This window comes from Rhinatrema bivittatum, chromosome 16 (assembly GCF_901001135.1).
Source record: "Rhinatrema bivittatum chromosome 16, aRhiBiv1.1, whole genome shotgun sequence".
Taxonomy (NCBI): domain Eukaryota; kingdom Metazoa; phylum Chordata; class Amphibia; order Gymnophiona; family Rhinatrematidae; genus Rhinatrema; species Rhinatrema bivittatum.
The window spans coordinates 1,614,107-1,633,511 of NC_042630.1; the positions used below are offsets into that span (position 1 = coordinate 1,614,107).

General features: G+C 48.2%; 1 protein-coding gene across 1 annotated transcript in view; it reads right to left on the reverse strand.

Annotated features, from left to right (window-relative positions):
- The window catches only part of LPCAT3 (lysophosphatidylcholine acyltransferase 3), a 34,142-nt gene extending 14,737 nt beyond the window's left edge, over positions 1–19,405 (reverse strand). Inside the window, exons 1-8 of the mRNA XM_029581869.1 lie at positions 19,207–19,405; positions 16,601–16,708; positions 15,956–16,062; positions 9,760–9,853; positions 9,427–9,464; positions 9,032–9,210; positions 1,976–2,084; positions 1,647–1,733 (exon numbers count right to left, since the gene is read on the reverse strand). Coding sequence (XP_029437729.1) covers positions 1,647–1,733; positions 1,976–2,084; positions 9,032–9,210; positions 9,427–9,464; positions 9,760–9,853; positions 15,956–16,062; positions 16,601–16,708; positions 19,207–19,309 — 825 coding nt within the window. The 5' untranslated portion in view covers positions 19,310–19,405. The remainder of the gene's footprint in view (positions 1–1,646; positions 1,734–1,975; positions 2,085–9,031; positions 9,211–9,426; positions 9,465–9,759; positions 9,854–15,955; positions 16,063–16,600; positions 16,709–19,206) is intronic.

The window sequence follows — 19,405 nt, forward strand, 5'->3', positions numbered from 1 at the left end:
ACCGGCCATTGGAATAGTATCTTCTTAGTAACTACAGAGACAGACGCATCCACCTTCGGGATGGCCAGGAGCACCAGAGTGACCTCATGCAACGGATACAATTTATCCGCTGCTCCACCCACTGTCAAGCCAGAATCCGGAGTGTCCCTACTCCCTGGCCACCAACCTTTCGACAGACTTGTGGAATGAAAAAAAACATTCGCTGAACCCCATAAGCCATCCATTGGCTGGGTCCACGCCCTCCTAATCAGACTCCTCCTGCAGAAGCTTATTCTGTCCCCCTCGGGAAAGGATCTGCCACTGGGGGACTATGCACTATGCTCTGAATAGTCAGAGGAGTCATCTTTGGCCGCCCCCTCTGCGGACAGGGCTTGCTGAACCATGGTAGACGCAGAAGTACCAGAGAGCTTGGACTTCCTGATGCTCCTTGTTTGGAAATGTGCCGTTCCACGGCTTTCCAGGCTAAATAAGCCCTATGCAGCCAGAGGACACAACCTGCCAAAAAAAGCAGATAAAGCATCCAAGCTCCCCTTGGCTTCCTCAGGGCTCAGATCTGTCAGCAAAAGCAGAGGGGGGAATCCCCTCCCCCTGCAGCAGCGTCTGTAGCAGCCGCAAAGGACTTCAAAATGGCCACCGTTCCCGCACTCACTGGGAACGGATCGACCTCTTCCACTAACACAGCCAAATACCTCCCAGGCCCTCGCTGCTGAGTCGCTGCCTCCACCGTCGCTCCCGATGTGACCTCTCTCCCAGAGAGGCACTGGGGATGCAGGAAGAGACCTCCCAGGCCCTCGCTGCTGAGTCGCTGCCTCCACCGTCGCTCCCGATGTGACCTCTCTCCCAGAGAGGCACTGGGGATGCAGGAAGAGACCTCCCAGGACCTCGCTGCCAAGTTGCCATCTCCGCGGGAACACTGGCCAGCACGCGAAAGGCACCTGCACATCTCCTCACAGGTGGTGTGCATTGGCAACCACGCGGCATGCTGCGGCCCTGTGTCGAATGCGCAGCACTGCCTGAAGCAGAAAAACACTAGCAGGAGCCGCTGGAACAAGGCGCCTGCCAAAAGCAGCAGCGTGCCGTCGTCGCCAACCAGAAAAGCAATTCCAAACAACTGCTCCTGCACTTTTTTTTTAAACTAGCTTTCTTTTAAACTTTATGAAAAAGGCAAGAAAATTAAAGAACTTCCCTGAGGTGAAGATTAGCAACAGTTTCACAAGTGCTCCTGGAGGCGAGGGAACTGGATCCAGCAGCTGTCTGCCTCCCGGCGTGACTGAGTAGCAAGGGTCCCCAACCCCCTGCCCGTCCACCTCAAACCAGGAGGGATGGCCCCACCAGGACCTACCAACCTGGGCAGAAACTCCTCTAAACTGTACTATTCTGGTACAGAACTGGTTTTGCACCAATACTGAGGGAGTGCAGGTGGCACACTGAGTTATATGCAGTGTCAATGAAACTTTCTGTCTCCATCTGCTGGAGGAGGGGAGGCAAAATGCAGGAGTACGTACAGGGAACTGGAGTTTTCCTGAGCTGCACCACCCCTAAGTAGTAGTGATAATGTCATCCTGGGAAAAGCGTGCTCTCTGCCTGCATCTGCTGGTAGGAGGAAGCAACCCACGTGTTGCCTGGACACTCTCCCCTCCACTCACCGTGACCAGCCAGCATGTGAGGTATTTACACAGCATGATCTTGCCCCACACTGTTATGTATACACAGCGATACCAGAAGGGCTGGGCCTGAAAGAGACAAGATTCAGGATCAGACACTGTAGGCAGCCTGGCAGAGGGCAGGGACATTACAGAAGATCTGGTAAAGGGTAGGGCCTAGCACAGAGAGGAGGACTGCCAGCAAATGCTACAGGAGGCTGGGTACAGAGCATGGCAGGGTAGGAGCAGCATCAGATGTTGCATGAGGACTGACTGAAGGCAGAACAGGGATACGAGACAGGATGGCTGCAAGCAAACCCTCAGGCACTTACCAGGAACTCGTCCGTCAGGAAGTAGCTGTCAGGCAGATAGGGGCTAAGGATCGCGAACACCGTGAGGTAGAAGAGTCCCAGGCTCAGGCGCTTTGCTGCTGGCATAAGACTGGAACCCCCGGAAAAAGAATGAGGGGGCAAAAGTCAGACACCAGACTCTTCTGTCTACAGCCCCCTAACAAGGTCTGCCCTGACCGAAAAACAAAGTGCAGCCCCGCCCAGCCTCCCCTTCACTCATCCCTAAAGGAAGATATTGTCAGTACATGTAAGATCTTAAACTAGAGCACACAGCACGTGCACGTCTGGCATGAGAGAGACCAGCACATACGTGCAGCCCCGCCCACTCTCCCCTTCACTCATCCCTAAAGGAAGATATTGTCAGTACATGTAAGATCTTAAACAAGATCACACAGCACGTGCACGTCTGGCATGAGAGAGACCAGCACATACGTGCAGCCCCGCCCACTCTCCCCTTCACTCATCCCTAAAGGAAGATATTGTCAGTACATGTAAGATCTTAAACAAGATCACACAGCACGTGCACGTCTGGCATGAGAGAGACCAGCACATACGTGCAGCCCCGCCCACTCTCCCCTTCACTCATCCCTAAAGGAAGATATTGTCAGTACATGTAAGATCTTAAACAAGATCACACAGCACATGCACGTCTGGCATGAGAGGGACCAGCACATACGTGCAGCCCCGCCCAGTCTCCCCTTCACTCATCCCTAAAGGAAGATATTGTCAGTACATGTAAGATCTTAAACAAGATCACACAGCACGTGCACGTCTGGCATGAGAGAGACCAGCACATACGTGCAGCCCCGCCCAGCCTCCCCTTCACTCATCCCTAAAGGAAGATATTGTCAGTACATGTAAGATCTTAAACAAGATCACACAGCACGTGCACGTCTGGCATGAGAGAGACCAGCACATACGTGCAGCCCCGCCCAGTCTCCCCTTCATTCATCCCTAAAGGAAGATATTGTCAGTACATGTAAGATCTTAAACAAGATCACACAGCACGTGCACGTCTGGCATGAGAGAGACCAGCACATACGTGCAGCCCCGCCCAGTCTCCCCTTCACTCATCCCTAAAGGAAGATATTGTCAGTACATGTAAGATCTTAAACAAGATCACACAGCACGTGCACATCTGGCATGAGAGGGACCAGCACATACGTGCAGCCCCGCCCAGTCTCCCCTTCACTCATCCCTAAAGGAAGATATTGTCAGTACATGTAAGATCTTAAACAAGATCACACAGCACGTGCACGTCTGGCATGAGAGAGACCAGCACATACGTGCAGCCCCGCCCAGTCTCCCCTTCACTCATCCCTAAAGGAAGATATTGTCAGTACATGTAAGATCTTAAACAAGATCACACAGCACGTGCACGTCTGGCATGAGAGGGACCAGCACATACGTGCAGCCCCGCCCACTCTCCCCTTCACTCATCCCTAAAGGAAGATATTGTCAGTACATGTAAGATCTTAAACAAGATCACACAGCACGTGCACGTCTGGCATGAGAGAGACCAGCACATACGTGCAGCCCCGCCCAGTCTCCCCTTCACTCATCCCTAAAGGAAGATATTGTCAGTACATGTAAGATCTTAAACAAGATCACACAGCACGTGCACGTCTGGCATGAGAGGGACCAGCACATACGTGCAGCCCCGCCCAGTCTCCCCTTCATTCATCCCTAAAGGAAGATATTGTCAGTACATGTAAGATCTTAAACAAGATCACACAGCACGTGCACGTCTGGCATGAGAGGGACCAGCACATACGTGCAGCCCCGCCCACTCTCCCCTTCATTCATCCCTAAAGGAAGATATTGTCAGTACATGTAAGATCTTAAACAAGATCACACAGCACGTGCACGTCTGGCATGAGAGGGACCAGCACATACGTGCAGCCCCGCCCACTCTCCCCTTCACTCATCCCTAAAGGAAGATATTGTCAGTACATGTAAGATCTTAAACAAGATCACACAGCACGTGCACGTCTGGCATGAGAGAGACCAGCACATACGTGCAGCCCCGCCCAGTCTCCCCTTCATTCATCCCTAAAGGAAGATATTGTCAGTACATGTAAGATCTTAAACAAGATCACACAGCACATGCACGTCTGGCATGAGAGAGACCAGCACATACGTGCAGCCCCGCCCTCTCTCCCCTTCACTCATCCCTAAAGGAAGATATTGTCAGTACATGTAAGATCTTAAACAAGATCACACAGCACGTGCACGTCTGGCATGAGAGGGACCAGCACATACGTGCAGCCCCGCCCAGTCTCCCCTTCATTCATCCCTAAAGGAAGATATTGTCAGTACATGTAAGATCTTAAACAAGATCACACAGCACGTGCACGTCTGGCATGAGAGGGACCAGCACATACGTGCAGCCCCGCCCACTCTCCCCTTCATTCATCCCTAAAGGAAGATATTGTCAGTACATGTAAGATCTTAAACAAGATCACACAGCACGTGCACGTCTGGCATGAGAGAGACCAGCACATACGTGCAGCCCCGCCCACTCTCCCCTTCACTCATCCCTAAAGGAAGATATTGTCAGTACATGTAAGATCTTAAACAAGATCACACAGCACGTGCACGTCTGGCATGAGAGGGACCAGCACATACGTGCAGCCCCGCCCACTCTCCCCTTCACTCATCCCTAAAGGAAGATATTGTCAGTACATGTAAGATCTTAAACAAGATCACACAGCACGTGCACGTCTGGCATGAGAGGGACCAGCACATACGTGCAGCCCCGCCCAGTCTCCCCTTCACTCATCCCTAAAGGAAGATATTGTCAGTACATGTAAGATCTTAAACAAGATCACACAGCACGTGCACGTCTGGCATGAGAGGGACCAGCACATACGTGCAGCCCCGCCCAGTCTCCCCTTCACTCATCCCTAAAGGAAGATATTGTCAGTACATGTAAGATCTTAAACAAGATCACACAGCACGTGCACGTCTGGCATGAGAGGGACCAGCACATACGTGCAGCCCCGCCCAGTCTCCCCTTCACTCATCCCTAAAGGAAGATATTGTCAGTACATGTAAGATCTTAAACAAGATCACACAGCACGTGCACGTCTGGAATGAGAGGGACCAGCACATACGTGCAGCCCCGCCCAGTCTCCCCTTCATTCATCCCTAAAGGAAGATATTGTCAGTACATGTAAGATCTTAAACAAGATCACACAGCACGTGCACGTCTGGCATGAGAGAGACCAGCACATACGTGCAGCCCCGCCCAGTCTCCCCTTCACTCATCCCTAAAGGAAGATATTGTCAGTACATGTAAGATCTTAAACAAGATCACACAGCACGTGCACGTCTGGAATGAGAGAGACCAGCACATACGTGCAGCCCCGCCCAGTCTCCCCTTCACTCATCCCTAAAGGAAGATATTGTCAGTACATGTAAGATCTTAAACAAGATCACACAGCACGTGCACGTCTGGCATGAGAGAGACCAGCACATACGTGCAGCCCCGCCCAGTCTCCCCTTCATTCATCCCTAAAGGAAGATATTGTCAGTACATGTAAGATCTTAAACAAGATCACACAGCACGTGCACGTCTGGCATGAGAGAGACCAGCACATACGTGCAGCCCCGCCCACTCTCCCCTTCACTCATCCCTAAAGGAAGATATTGTCAGTACATGTAAGATCTTAAACAAGATCACACAGCATGTGCACGTCTGGCATGAGAGAGACCAGCACATACGTGCAGCCCCGCCCAGTCTCCCCTTCACTCATCCCTAAAGGAAGATATTGTCAGTACATGTAAGATCTTAAACAAGATCACACAGCACGTGCACGTCTGGCATGAGAGAGACCAGCACATACGTGCAGCCCCGCCCAGTCTCCCCTTCACTCATCCCTAAAGGAAGATATTGTCAGTACATGTAAGATCTTAAACAAGATCACACAGCACGTGCACGTCTGGCATGAGAGGGACCAGCACATACGTGCAGCCCCGCCCAGTCTCCCCTTCACTCATCCCTAAAGGAAGATATTGTCAGTACATGTAAGATCTTAAACAAGGTCACACAGCACGTGCACGTCTGGCATGAGAGAGACCAGCACATACGTGCAGCCCCGCCCACTCTCCCCTTCACTCATCCCTAAAGGAAGATATTGTCAGTACATGTAAGATCTTAAACAAGATCACACAGCACGTGCACGTCTGGCATGAGAGGGACCAGCACATACGTGCAGCCCCGCCCACTCTCCCCTTCATTCATCCCTAAAGGAAGATATTGTCAGTACATGTAAGATCTTAAACAAGATCACACAGCACGTGCACGTCTGGCATGAGAGAGACCAGCACATACGTGCAGCCCCGCCCAGTCTCCCCTTCACTCATCCCTAAAGGAAGATATTGTCAGTACATGTAAGATCTTAAACAAGATCACACAGCACGTGCACGTCTGGAATGAGAGAGACCAGCACATACGTGCAGCCCCGCCCAGTCTCCCCTTCACTCATCCCTAAAGGAAGATATTGTCAGTACATGTAAGATCTTAAACAAGATCACACAGCACGTGCACGTCTGGCATGAGAGAGACCAGCACATACGTGCAGCCCCGCCCAGTCTCCCCTTCATTCATCCCTAAAGGAAGATATTGTCAGTACATGTAAGATCTTAAACAAGATCACACAGCACGTGCACGTCTGGCATGAGAGGGACCAGCACATACGTGCAGCCCCGCCCACTCTCCCCTTCATTCATCCCTAAAGGAAGATATTGTCAGTACATGTAAGATCTTAAACAAGATCACACAGCACGTGCACGTCTGGCATGAGAGAGACCAGCACATACGTGCAGCCCCGCCCAGTCTCCCCTTCACTCATCCCTAAAGGAAGATATTGTCAGTACATGTAAGATCTTAAACAAGATCACACAGCACGTGCACGTCTGGAATGAGAGAGACCAGCACATACGTGCAGCCCCGCCCAGTCTCCCCTTCATATCATCCCTAAAGGAAGATATTGTCAGTACATGTAAGATCTTAAACAAGATCACACAGCTCGTGCACGTCTGGCATGAGAGGGACCAGCACATACGTGCAGCCCCGCCCAGTCTCCCCTTCATTCATCCCTAAAGGAAGATATTGTCAGTACATGTAAGATCTTAAACAAGATCACACAGCACGTGCACGTCTGGCATGAGAGGGACCAGCACATACGTGCAGCCCCGCCCAGTCTCCCCTTCACTCATCCCTAAAGGAAGATATTGTCAGTACATGTAAGATCTTAAACAAGATCACACAGCTCGTGCACGTCTGGCATGAGAGGGACCAGCACATACGTGCAGCCCCGCCCACTCTCCCCTTCACTCATCCCTAAAGGAAGATATTGTCAGTACATGTAAGATCTTAAACAAGATCACACAGCACGTGCACGTCTGGCATGAGAGAGACCAGCACATACGTGCAGCCCCGCCCAGTCTCCCCTTCATTCATCCCTAAAGGAAGATATTGTCAGTACATGTAAGATCTTAAACAAGATCACACAGCACGTGCACGTCTGGCATGAGAGGGACCAGCACATACGTGCAGCCCCGCCCACTCTCCCCTTCATTCATCCCTAAAGGAAGATATTGTCAGTACATGTAAGATCTTAAACAAGATCACACAGCACGTGCACGTCTGGCATGAGAGAGACCAGCACATACGTGCAGCCCCGCCCAGTCTCCCCTTCACTCATCCCTAAAGGAAGATATTGTCAGTACATGTAAGATCTTAAACAAGATCACACAGCACGTGCACGTCTGGAATGAGAGAGACCAGCACATACGTGCAGCCCCACCCAGTCTCCCCTTCATTCATCCCTAAAGGAAGATATTGTCAGTACATGTAAGATCTTAAACAAGATCACACAGCTCGTGCACGTCTGGCATGAGAGGGACCAGCACATACGTGCAGCCCCGCCCAGTCTCCCCTTCATTCATCCCTAAAGGAAGATATTGTCAGTACATGTAAGATCTTAAACAAGATCACACAGCACGTGCACGTCTGGCATGAGAGGGACCAGCACATACGTGCAGCCCCGCCCACTCTCCCCTTCACTCATCCCTAAAGGAAGATATTGTCAGTACATGTAAGATCTTAAACAAGATCACACAGCACGTGCACGTCTGGCATGAGAGAGACCAGCACATACGTGCAGCCCCGCCCAGTCTCCCCTTCATTCATCCCTAAAGGAAGATATTGTCAGTACATGTAAGATCTTAAACAAGATCACACAGCACATGCACGTCTGGCATGAGAGGGACCAGCACATACGTGCAGCCCCGCCCACTCTCCCCTTCATTCATCCCTAAAGGAAGATATTGTCAGTACATGTAAGATCTTAAACAAGATCACACAGCACGTGCACGTCTGGAATGAGAGGGACCAGCACATACGTGCAGCCCCGCCCAGTCTCCCCTTCACTCATCCCTAAAGGAAGATATTGTCAGTACATGTAAGATCTTAAACAAGATCACACAGCACGTGCACGTCTGGCATGAGAGGGACCAGCACATACGTGCAGCCCCGCCCACTCTCCCCTTCACTCATCCCTAAAGGAAGATATTGTCAGTACATGTAAGATCTTAAACAAGATCACACAGCACGTGCACGTCTGGCATGAGAGGGACCAGCACATACGTGCAGCCCCGCCCAGTCTCCCCTTCACTCATCCCTAAAGGAAGATATTGTCAGTACATGTAAGATCTTAAACAAGATCACACAGCACGTGCACGTCTGGAATGAGAGGGACCAGCACATACGTGCAGGCTGAATGTGAACACGAGTGCTGCGCTGCAGTACAGTGGAACAGTAAGTGCTTAATTTATCATGACCTCTTGCTTTAGTGCAGAGGTTGGCAACCAAGTGCCCAAAAATGGTAACACTGCCCCCTTTTAATGAAATGCTGGGGTTGGGTGGGGAGGCCTCCTTACGCAAATCATGAAAATGCGTGCAGGAATCCTCGTGACTCACCCCTCAGCACTGCCGTATTTGGTAGCCGATAGTGGAGTCCAGCAGCTCACCTGTTTGGTCTCTGGCCTTCCACGTCCGTCATGATCCCCTCTGCTAACTTCTGATAGCTCCGCAAGGAGAACTGTGGGCCGACCAAAAAGCCACCATAGAAGTAGGAGAAACCAGCCACTTGCAGAAAGGAGGGGACGGAAGGCAGGGCGCATTGCTGCTGCTCTTGTGACAGCGTGGCCTGAGGGCACAGAGAGTGTTAGAGGTGGATTACTGCTTTCCCAATTACACAAGGTATTCCTGGAGTCCTGGGAGGACCTGAGCACGGGACTCCCTGACCTCCTGCTCATTAAGGGCAGATAAGCAGCGTGGAGAGAAAGATGTAGGACACAAGGGGGCCCCCATCAAGGATTTCCAGCTACTGCCTCCACGAGGCCCTTCCTGAATATTTCTTTACCTGAACTTTCCCTCCATCGTAGTAATCAAAGGCAAGCCCTGGGGAGAAAAGTAGGGAGCAGTGTTAATGATGGGTACAGACTGACCAGTTAAAGAGAAGGAATTCTGAATCGTAAGCGAGTCCAGGAGTCTCAGACTCTGTGCAAAGAGCTTGGGACGTTCAGGACAGACAGAGAGACTAACAGGAGGGGGCGTGGGTGTAAGAGAGAGAGAGACAGAGGGGGAGACAGAAAAACAATGCATTGACAAGACCATCACTGAAAGAGAGTGTAAGACAGATGATATCAGAGACATGGGACTGAAAAGCAAAGAGAAAGATAGAGGAAATCCTCACCTATCATCCTGAGTGTGAGCACACAGTGTGGCATCGTCCATTTAATATCATATTCATCCGTTGCAGTATAGTAATACCCACCCAGTAGATAGATCTGAAAAACAGGATCTCCCATTAAACGCCAGTAATTAATAGCCAAGTCATTTACTGCGTACCCAAAAAAGCTCTAGTTTCAATACTATCAAAATATACAACTAATCAAATTATAAAATACATCATAATCTAACACACAATCTACCTAAATATAACAGTATAAGAAAAAAATTAAAATCAAAGGATAATAAAAACTAATGCAGTACAATTTTTTTTGTAATTGACAATTTTTTTTATTAGAAATTAACAAAATACAATAAACATAACACAAATATAACTTTCCATTGTTTCCATCATTTGTCTGCCACAGATCAAGAATGCAAATATACAATAATGGTATGAAATAAGTACAAAGTATAAGCAGTTATAACCATCGTTTGTATTCTGGTCACCGCTTGGAACATCTCACTGCTATTCAGAACAATTGTCTCACTAAGTTTCAAGCACTTTAAACAATGGCTTCATGCCTAGTATTCTCTAATCTCTTGAAGTTTAGGATTTTTTATATTTTTATCTGGTTTGGTACCCATCCCCTGGTACTTTTTCTTCATGACTATTATGCAGCATACTTCATTCAGAGAGCATTCATTATAATTGCTCAATAACCTTCGAAATCGAGGGCGTCTCAGGTTGCTTCCAATGCAGAGCCAGTTCCATTCCGGCCGCCACAAAAATTAACTGTTACAGTCATTGCGCCCTTTGTCCACACCAGGCATGGGACGGTTTAACACCACAAAGTGGGGATCCCTTGGCACCGAAATTCCCAAGGCCTGGGTTATCTACTGAAAAAGCTTATCCCAAAATAAGCTAACCATCCTCCACTGCCACCACAGATGAAAATAGGTACCAGAGTGATCACATTTTCTCCAGTAAAGATCAGACTCGAAAACCTACATACGAAGCAAGTTTTCAGGAGTTATATGCCAGCGATATAATAACTTAAAACAAATCTGTAAGGAAGCAGAAAATTGGTTCTTACCTGCTAATTTTCATTCCTGTAGTACCACGGATCAGTCCAGAGCAGTGGGTTATTCATCCCTTCCAGCTGATGGAGTCACAGAACAAAACTTTGAGGCCCTGCTTCTTAACTGAGAGCACCACCTGCAGGACCTCAGTATTGACCTGTACCCAACTCCTTCACACAGACATAGGGAACTAAAGGGTGGATACCCCTGAACTATAAACCTTGTCTGTCAAGAACCAAACAAGACAAGGAAGTGAATCCTGTAACTGCCCTCTAAGAGAAAAATTCTGAACTAAGCAGCAAAACTTGGCAGGAAATCAGTCTTCCGGCATCAAACGGGAGGGCCTCTGAACTAATCTGTGGTATTACAGGAACAAAAATTAGCAGGTAAGAACCAATTTTCCTTTCCTGAACATATCCAGATCAGTCCAGACCAGTGGGATGTACCCAAGCACCCCTAAACCGGGCGGGCCCCTGAAAGACCTGCACGCAGGACACTCTCCTCGAAGGACGGCTCATCCTGTGCCCTGACATTCAGATGATAATGCCTGGTAAAGGTATGAATTGAGGACCTCACTGCTGTCCTACAAATCTCCTGTGGCAACAGAAGTTGACACTCAGCCCAGGAAGCAGCCTGTACCCTAGTGGAATGCACCCGCAAACAGACAGGAATTTGTCGTCCCTTACAGACGTAAGCCGAGCAAATGGCCTTCCTAAGCCAACGAGATATGGTAGCCTTAGAGGCTTTGTCCCCTTTCTTCAGTCCACTGAAGAGGACAAACAGATGATCTGAGCGATGAAAAGCATCAGTAACCTACAAATACCAAAGTAGCATCCTCCGCACATCCAGAAGATGTAATTCTCTATCCTGAGGAGAATCTTTCGACCACTCTGGAAACCCTGGAAGATCTACCGTCTGATTAACATGAAAGGCATTAATCACACAAAAAAAGCCCAAACGTATTCCAGAACCCTCACACTGTAAACACTTTTGCCATCTAATTTCAGATGAGTATCTCTCTATTACTGATGAGCTTTTGAAACTATAAGAAGAAAGAGGTCCACATTATTATTTTTGCAAGTATTATTGCCTTATTGAGCCTGTAGTGTTCATGCAAAACGGCTGATTTGCGATTATTACGTCACAACCTATCCGGAAGGATTTGCAAGGACATCCATTGTGTGTGTGCGCGTCAGCTTCAGTTTATGGATATAGCTTTTTATTGAAAACAAACTTTTTGGGTTCTATAAAATATAAAACTAAAAAAAACACTAAAAAATTGGTTCTGGTATTAATAAATTAAATGGACCGTTGTACCCAAGTATGAGTTTGAATGATAGCCAAACTCATCGAGTTATAGGTCCTACAAATTGAGTTCATTACATGTGTATGAATTTTGACCAGTGATACCCTTTTCTTTTGATGTATGTTAACATGAAAGGCAAACACCACCTTAGGAACAAAGGAAGGCACTGTTCTCACTGAGTTTCCATTCCTGGAAATCCGCAAAAACAGATCCCTACATGACAGAGCCTGAAGTTCCGAAATCCTTCGAGCTGACAAAAGGCTACCAAAAAGACCTCTTTCAGAGACTCCAATCCAGGCAGATCTTTCGCACCAGAGGATGTAACAGCTTAGCCCCTTTGAAGAACCTTACCAGAGTCCTACCCTGAAACCTGCCTCTAAGCGCACCCAAGGCAGCCACCTGCACATGAAGTGAGTTGAAAGCCAAACCCTTGGACAATCCCTGCTGCAGGAAATCCAGCACATGCGACACCTCCACCGCCAAAGGATCTAGACGACGCTGAAGATACCAAACTTCAAACAGTTTCCAGTCTCTACTATACGCCACAAAGGTCACCAGTCTTCTGGTTTGAAGAAGAGTGGAGATGACCTATTCTGAGTAACACTTCAATCAAAGTCTCCATGTCTCAAAAGCCAAGCTGCGAGACAAAAGCGATCCTCCAAATCCGAAAATATGGGACCCTGATGCAACAGGTCTGGAAGATGAGTCAGACCGAGAGGACCTTCTACCGCAAGTCACACCAGATCTGTGAACCACGGTCTCCACAGCCACTCCGGTGCCACTAGAACCACAGTCCCAGGATGTGACTCTTTGCGCCTGAAGACCCAACTTATGAGGTGTCAAGGAGGAAAGACATACGGAAAAATTCCCGTAAGCCAAGGGCACACCAGATCATAGAGGCCCACCGAACCAAATTCCTTTTGGCAACTGAAGAATCTCTGTCTTGGAGTTGAACCACGTCACCATAAGATCCAATTGGGGAGTGCCCCACCTCGCAAAGATGTAGTTCCACGTCTCCAGGGACAACTCCCACTCCCCAGAATACAATTGCTGCCTGTGGAAGAAGTCCGCCTGCACATTGTCTACTCCCGCTACGTGCGATGCAGCTAGGCCTTCGAGATGATGCTCCGCCCAGGCAAATAATCTCCGGGCCTCCAATGCCATTGCATGACTCTTTGTGCCGCCCTGCCAACTGATGTATGCCACAGCCGTCGCTTTGTCAGAGTACACTCGAAGCATATGACCCCGGACCAGGGACAGAAAAACTCCAGGGCTCGACAGACCACCCTTGTCGCGAGGTGATTGATAGACCACAATTTCTCCTCTGGTCGCCACAGACCTTGCAGCGACTTCCCAAGCACACCACTCCCCAGCCAAAGAGGCTTGCGTCCGTGGAGACCACCACCCAGTCCGGAGGCTCCAGATCCATCCTCTTCTCTAAACTGCGACGAGACACCCACCAGAAGAGACTGGACCTGGACTCCCGAAGCAGAGGCAAGGGAAGATAAAACTCCTCTGAGCAGGGACTCCACCTGGACAACAGTGTGCATTGCAGTGGTCTCATGTGTGCGAACGCCCACAGGACCAAGTCCAACGTGGATGCCATGGACCTCAGGACCTGTAAATAATCCCACATTTTGGGCACCACCAGACGAAGAAGACACTTAACCTGAGACTGCAACTTTGACACCCAGTCCGCTGCCAGGAAACCTCTGCCTCGCTGAGTGATGAAGTGGGCCCCTGAGTCAGCTCCAACTGACTCTTCTGCACATTGATAACCCAACCAAGAGATTGTAAGGTAGACATCACTCTTCGGATGGACTTCTCGCGTTCCTCCCTGGACTTTGCTCGAACCAACGAATCATCCAGATTCGTTGGTTTGAGCAAAGCCGACAACGACGAGCTCTCTCTATCTTATTGGCAGGAGCAGTAGATGCTCCATCTGCTTGTGATGAGAGGATGCATGCACATACCTTTTGCACTACCACGTGAACGTCTGCAAATTCGTCTGTTTCAGGCACTCCTCCGATTCTCAAATTGCATCGCAGAGGCCTATTTTCTTAAGTCTTCTAATTTTCCGGTGAGAGAGGCGCATTCAGCCTGTAGATCCTTCTGCTGCTCCGCCGTGTTTGTAAGGACAGCGCTGTGATTTTCAATTCACAGGTCTAATTCATTGACTCTGGCCCCCATAGCAGCTAGGTCTTCATGAATTTCAGTAATAGAAGCCAGCAAATCTACTTTATGCTGCTTTATGTCTGCCCGAATCTCCAGGAACCAGCTTTGCAATTCGTCCCGGTGGGGTAAATCGGGTCGTCAAATCCGATGCTGTTTTAATCGCGTCTTTCCTACCCGTGCCGGCCGCGGCCTGCAGCAGCAACTTGATATCCTTCCCAAGGAGGGTTTAAGTGTTCTTGCTGAATGAAAACTGCTTTAAATCAACGGTTTTTCATTTTGTCGACGTCTCTAGCACTTAAAGCAGCTGAGAGATTAGGAAAAAGTCCAGAATTTGAAAGCTGTTAGTATGCGCATGAAGGATTTATGGTACAGGGGAGAAGAGCTCCAAAGTTAAGCAGCAATTCTGGTCAATATCGGTATAGCGCCCCCCATGCAGTACAATTTCTAACCTTCTCCATGCAAAACGTCATGCACAACTGAACCTGGCAAAGGTCAGCAAATGCTTTTAACTGCCACTGAAACCTCCTCAAAGCAAAGCTCCCTTAGGAGCTGTCCGGGCACAAGTGCCAATCAACTAGCACACCGAACAAAAGAACCTTAATAGATCTTTAAAAGGGATCTGGGGTGCAAGGCCTATGTTTTCCAGCCAGTTATTGGGGTCCCAAACCATGCAAGATTTTAAAAGTTAGACAGGGCACCGTAAACAGAGATGTAAAAAATGGCTGGCAGCTAATGTAAAGTAGATAGAAGAGGACCCCTTCAAATACTGCAAACTTCTGCAGCGAGAGTACTGACTGGTTCACATAAGAAAGATCACATTACGCCCATACTGCTAAAACTTCACTTGTTACCCATAGAACACTGAATACAGTACAAAACACTATGCATATTACGTAAAACCATTTATGGAAAACAAGTCGAATGGCTAACTGCGGCTGTAAGAATCCACACTCCAATTTGTAATCCTGGGTCAGCTAATAAGGGGCTCTTATCTATTCCGTCCTTAACCTCAGCCAAATTAACATCCATTAGAGGCCGAGCCCTTTCATTAGCTGGGCCTAAGCTCTGAAATTCCCTGCCAGAACAACTAAGACCTGAGTCCAATTTAAAAACTTTTAGAAAAGCTTTGAAAACATGGCTTTTCACCCAGACGTTTAATAATCAGTCCAAGCTAAGAGATAGATCCTGGAAGCTATAATGCAGAATTTTTTGAGTTAATATAAGTTTATGTGTAGTTAATTTTTAAAATTTTGTTTTAGATATGGTTTTATTGATGTATGTAGAATGAAATTTTTAACTGTATGCTTTGTGAACCGAGGTGATGGTACTCCAACCAAACATCGGTATATAAAATTGTATAAATAAATAAAATAAATAAGATATGCAATCTCTCAGCTTACACCCCACTTATTCTTCATTTACAGACGGAGAGAAAGTGACTCCACTGAGTCAGTGACAGAGCCAGCGACTACAGCTGAGGTATAGGGAGATAAATCGACTCCCCCCCCCCCCCCAAAGTCACACATAAAGCTAAGGATCAGAGCCTAGACGAAGGAAGATCAATAGAAAACTCCTACAATTTCAATCACAACTCTCAGCTCTGGCTCGTAAGAAGACCCCCTCCCTCCCCATGACTTGAGTTGGCATTATTTCTTACCATCTGGAAGGAGAAACTGGTAAGGACAGCTGTGATGGTCCTGCCCATGAGGCGGAGGATGAGGAATTGAAGCACCACACAGAGCAGAAAGTGATAGATCTGGTACCCTGCAGGAGGAGACAGATGGCTGGCGTGAGACAGTCTGACATTCACAGCAAAATATTATGATGAAAAACTAACACACAGCAGAGATCTTGAATCAAAAGAGAGAAAAATACAGGTCGAACCCTCAGTTGAGAGAGAAACAGGCTGCATAAGCATCAGAGAAGAACTGTCCAGGGGGAAGGGTTCAGGAAAGAGACAGACATAAGAGCCAGGTAACACAGGTGTTACTAGGATCTTATGCAACTTAACAATTCAGATTGATCATTGCTAAAAGAAATGACAGGGTCCACAAGAGCAGAAATCAGCACTCTGGAAGAAGGCCTCATTTCTCTCCAAGCCCCAGGATTCATGGCAGCTCAGCACGAGCAGAACTTTGAAAGGCAAAATCCAGCAAGAGACAAGGAGGCCCAACCTAACACAAAGTCAGCTCTCAAGAGATCAGGTGGTTACTCCTAAGGCAAAGTCCAGCAAGGACAGTTCTTAGCAGAAATATGAAAGCAAGGAGCCAATGAAGCTGTTACCCACTCCTCCCGCACTCACCAAAATTGAAGTAACTGAGCAGCAGGCCTGTGACAATGTGGAAGAGATAGGTGAACTGTGCTTCCTTTCCAAAGAGGCAGCATCGCTCAAACAAGGCCAAAGGGTAACCTGGGGAGGTGAGAGAGGAACTAATTAAACACCAACTACTACTATCTCTGGTGCTGTGTTCTGTTCTCAGAGGCTGAACTTAGGAAGCAGCACTAGAGCAGCTTAGCTCCCTCATGATGGCTCAGCTACACATCCCTGCATCTGAGATGCCAACCTGGCTTTTCTAGAGATTAAAAGGGAGATCTTCCTCAGGGATATTTGTGTGTTCATGCAGTGTTGAAAACATAAACCAAGCTGTGAATGGAAATGACAGAAAAAAATGCAAACGTTTCAAGACAAGAGAATCACTCCTGGGAAAATACACCTGTCCAAGGCAGTCTAGTGCAGTGGTTCTCAACCTTTCATGACTGGAGGAACAACCAATTGGTTAGAGCAGCAGGCTGTGAACCAGGAAGCCAGGGTTCAAATCCCATTGTTGCTCCTTGTGACCTTGGGCAAGTCATTTCACACTCCATTGCCTCAGGTACAAACAGATTGTGAGCCCTCTGGGGATAGAAAATACTTACAGTACTTGAATGTAACTTGTCCTGGAGCGCCAAAAGGCAGAATATAAATCAAATAAATACTATAAACCTTTCAAGAGTTTGAGATGTGCACCCCCAATGTCGCAAAATTCCCCAAAATTGCTAAATTTACATTTCAGTGTGATATTTGGGCCTGTTTTTCAACTGGCAATTTAACTGCATACATGTCAGATGCTGACATTACTAAATGCAAACCGAGTCTAGCAGGCTGAGCCAGCAGTGCTAAGAAAGTTTAGGGCTTCCTCTCTTCCCAATAAATTAGCAGCAGTTTTCTCTCAATAGCAGAAGCTGCACTAATGAATCTGTTACCAATTGCCCTCTGGAAACAAGCATGCTGTAAAATATTCAAAAAAGATCTGAAGACACATTTATTCTCCCAAGCCTTTTGCTGAAATTAACTTGCAGAGGCTCAGAGCCCAGGCCTTTCAAGAGGTTAGACTAACTGAACATGTGAAACTAATATTAAGCACCATTTTGATCTGGCTATCACATGGTTTCTCCAGCAAGCACTCTCCAAAGTTTTGTTTAAATGTATAAGAAAAGATTATTATTGTTTTATATTATATATGTTAAGCTTTGTAAGCTGCCCAGAACACAGCGGCATATAAATATTTAAAAAAATAAAATAAAAACGTCAGGGAGGAAGATGCTGCAGGAGGGAGGATGTCATATAGGCCAACTTTACATTGCTAATTTTAGGGAGATGCGGGAATGAATATTACAACTAGAGAGCCTCACACACCAGAAGGGATGACCCCACCATAGAGAAACAGAAATGACGGCAGAAGAAGACCAAACGGCCAATCCAGTCTGCCCAGCAAGCTTCACACTTTTTTTTTCTCATACTTATCTGTTACTCTTGGCACCTTCTGGGAGGGTGCCCTTTCTGATTTTTTTTCTAGATAGACTGCAGGCTTTGCACTTCCACCATCTGCTGGAGTCAGAGAAATACTGAGGGACTGCAGGTGGCATCTCACCTTGTGTCAGTAAAACTTTCTCTGACTCCATCTGCTGGAGGGGAGGCAAAACCCAGGAGTCTGGACTGGTCTGGGTACGTACAGAGAATGAATATTACAACTAAACACTTCTCTACCCACCTTGCTCTTCCATACATAAAAAAATATGCCAAAAATAGTTTATGGTGTATTCTAAGTAGGAATGCAGATCACTGTTGACAAGGATCACCAACGGTAATGAGATTACGGTAGTTCTGCCTGCATGGGGCAGTTGGGATGTCTCTTGCAGTTCAGGCTCACTTCTGTCATGCAGCAGTAGTAGACTGGCAATCCACCCCCTGCCTGAAAACCAGTGCTACAGCGATCATGATCATCCTTGTTTCCCCAGCTCTCAACAAAAAATTCCAAACATGTTTGAGGATAGGAAATGAGGGAGGCAAATAAAGTAAAAAATAAATATTTCAGACATAATGAAGTCACAAGACCTGTAGATCCAGCTCCCAATCCCACCCCTGACACCAATTCTCAGTATGTGACCTTCATTGTGCAGCCACTCAAAGCTGTGACACCTGCAGATCCAGCTCCCAATCCCACTCCTGACACCAATCCTCAGTATGTGACCTTCATTGTGGAGCCACTCAAAGCTGTGACACCTGCAGATCCAGCTCCCAATCCCACTCCTGACACCAATTCTCAGTATGTGACCTTCATTGTGGAGCCACTCAAAGCTGTGACACCTGCAGATCCAGCTCCCAATCCCACTCCTGACACCAATTCTCAGTATGTGACCTTCATTGTGCAGCCACTCAGACCTCTGACCCTTGTAGACCCAGCTCCCAATCCCACCTCTCTCACTGGGTGACCTTCACCACGGGATCCCTCGGCGCCGGCCCCTCAGACCTAGCTCCCTATCAGAAAGCTTCTGAGGACTCCCGGGGAAGGCCCAGTGAGCATGCGCATTCCCAGGAGCGGCGGGAGGGGGGAAGGGGGAGGAACAGGAGAGAAGCCGCCTCCTCACCGATGAAGATGGAGAGGATAAGCCGCAGTGCCGCTTCCGAGGAGCCGAGGGCCGTCGCCGCCTCCTGCAGCAATGTCAATCCCGTTCCTCCCGCCGTCGTCATCTTCACCGCGGACAAGCCGCGAGCCCTCGGACCGGAGTCGCGAGCGCGACAGTGCGGGAGGCGGTGCAACCCCAGCAACCGCACGCCGCCACGCCC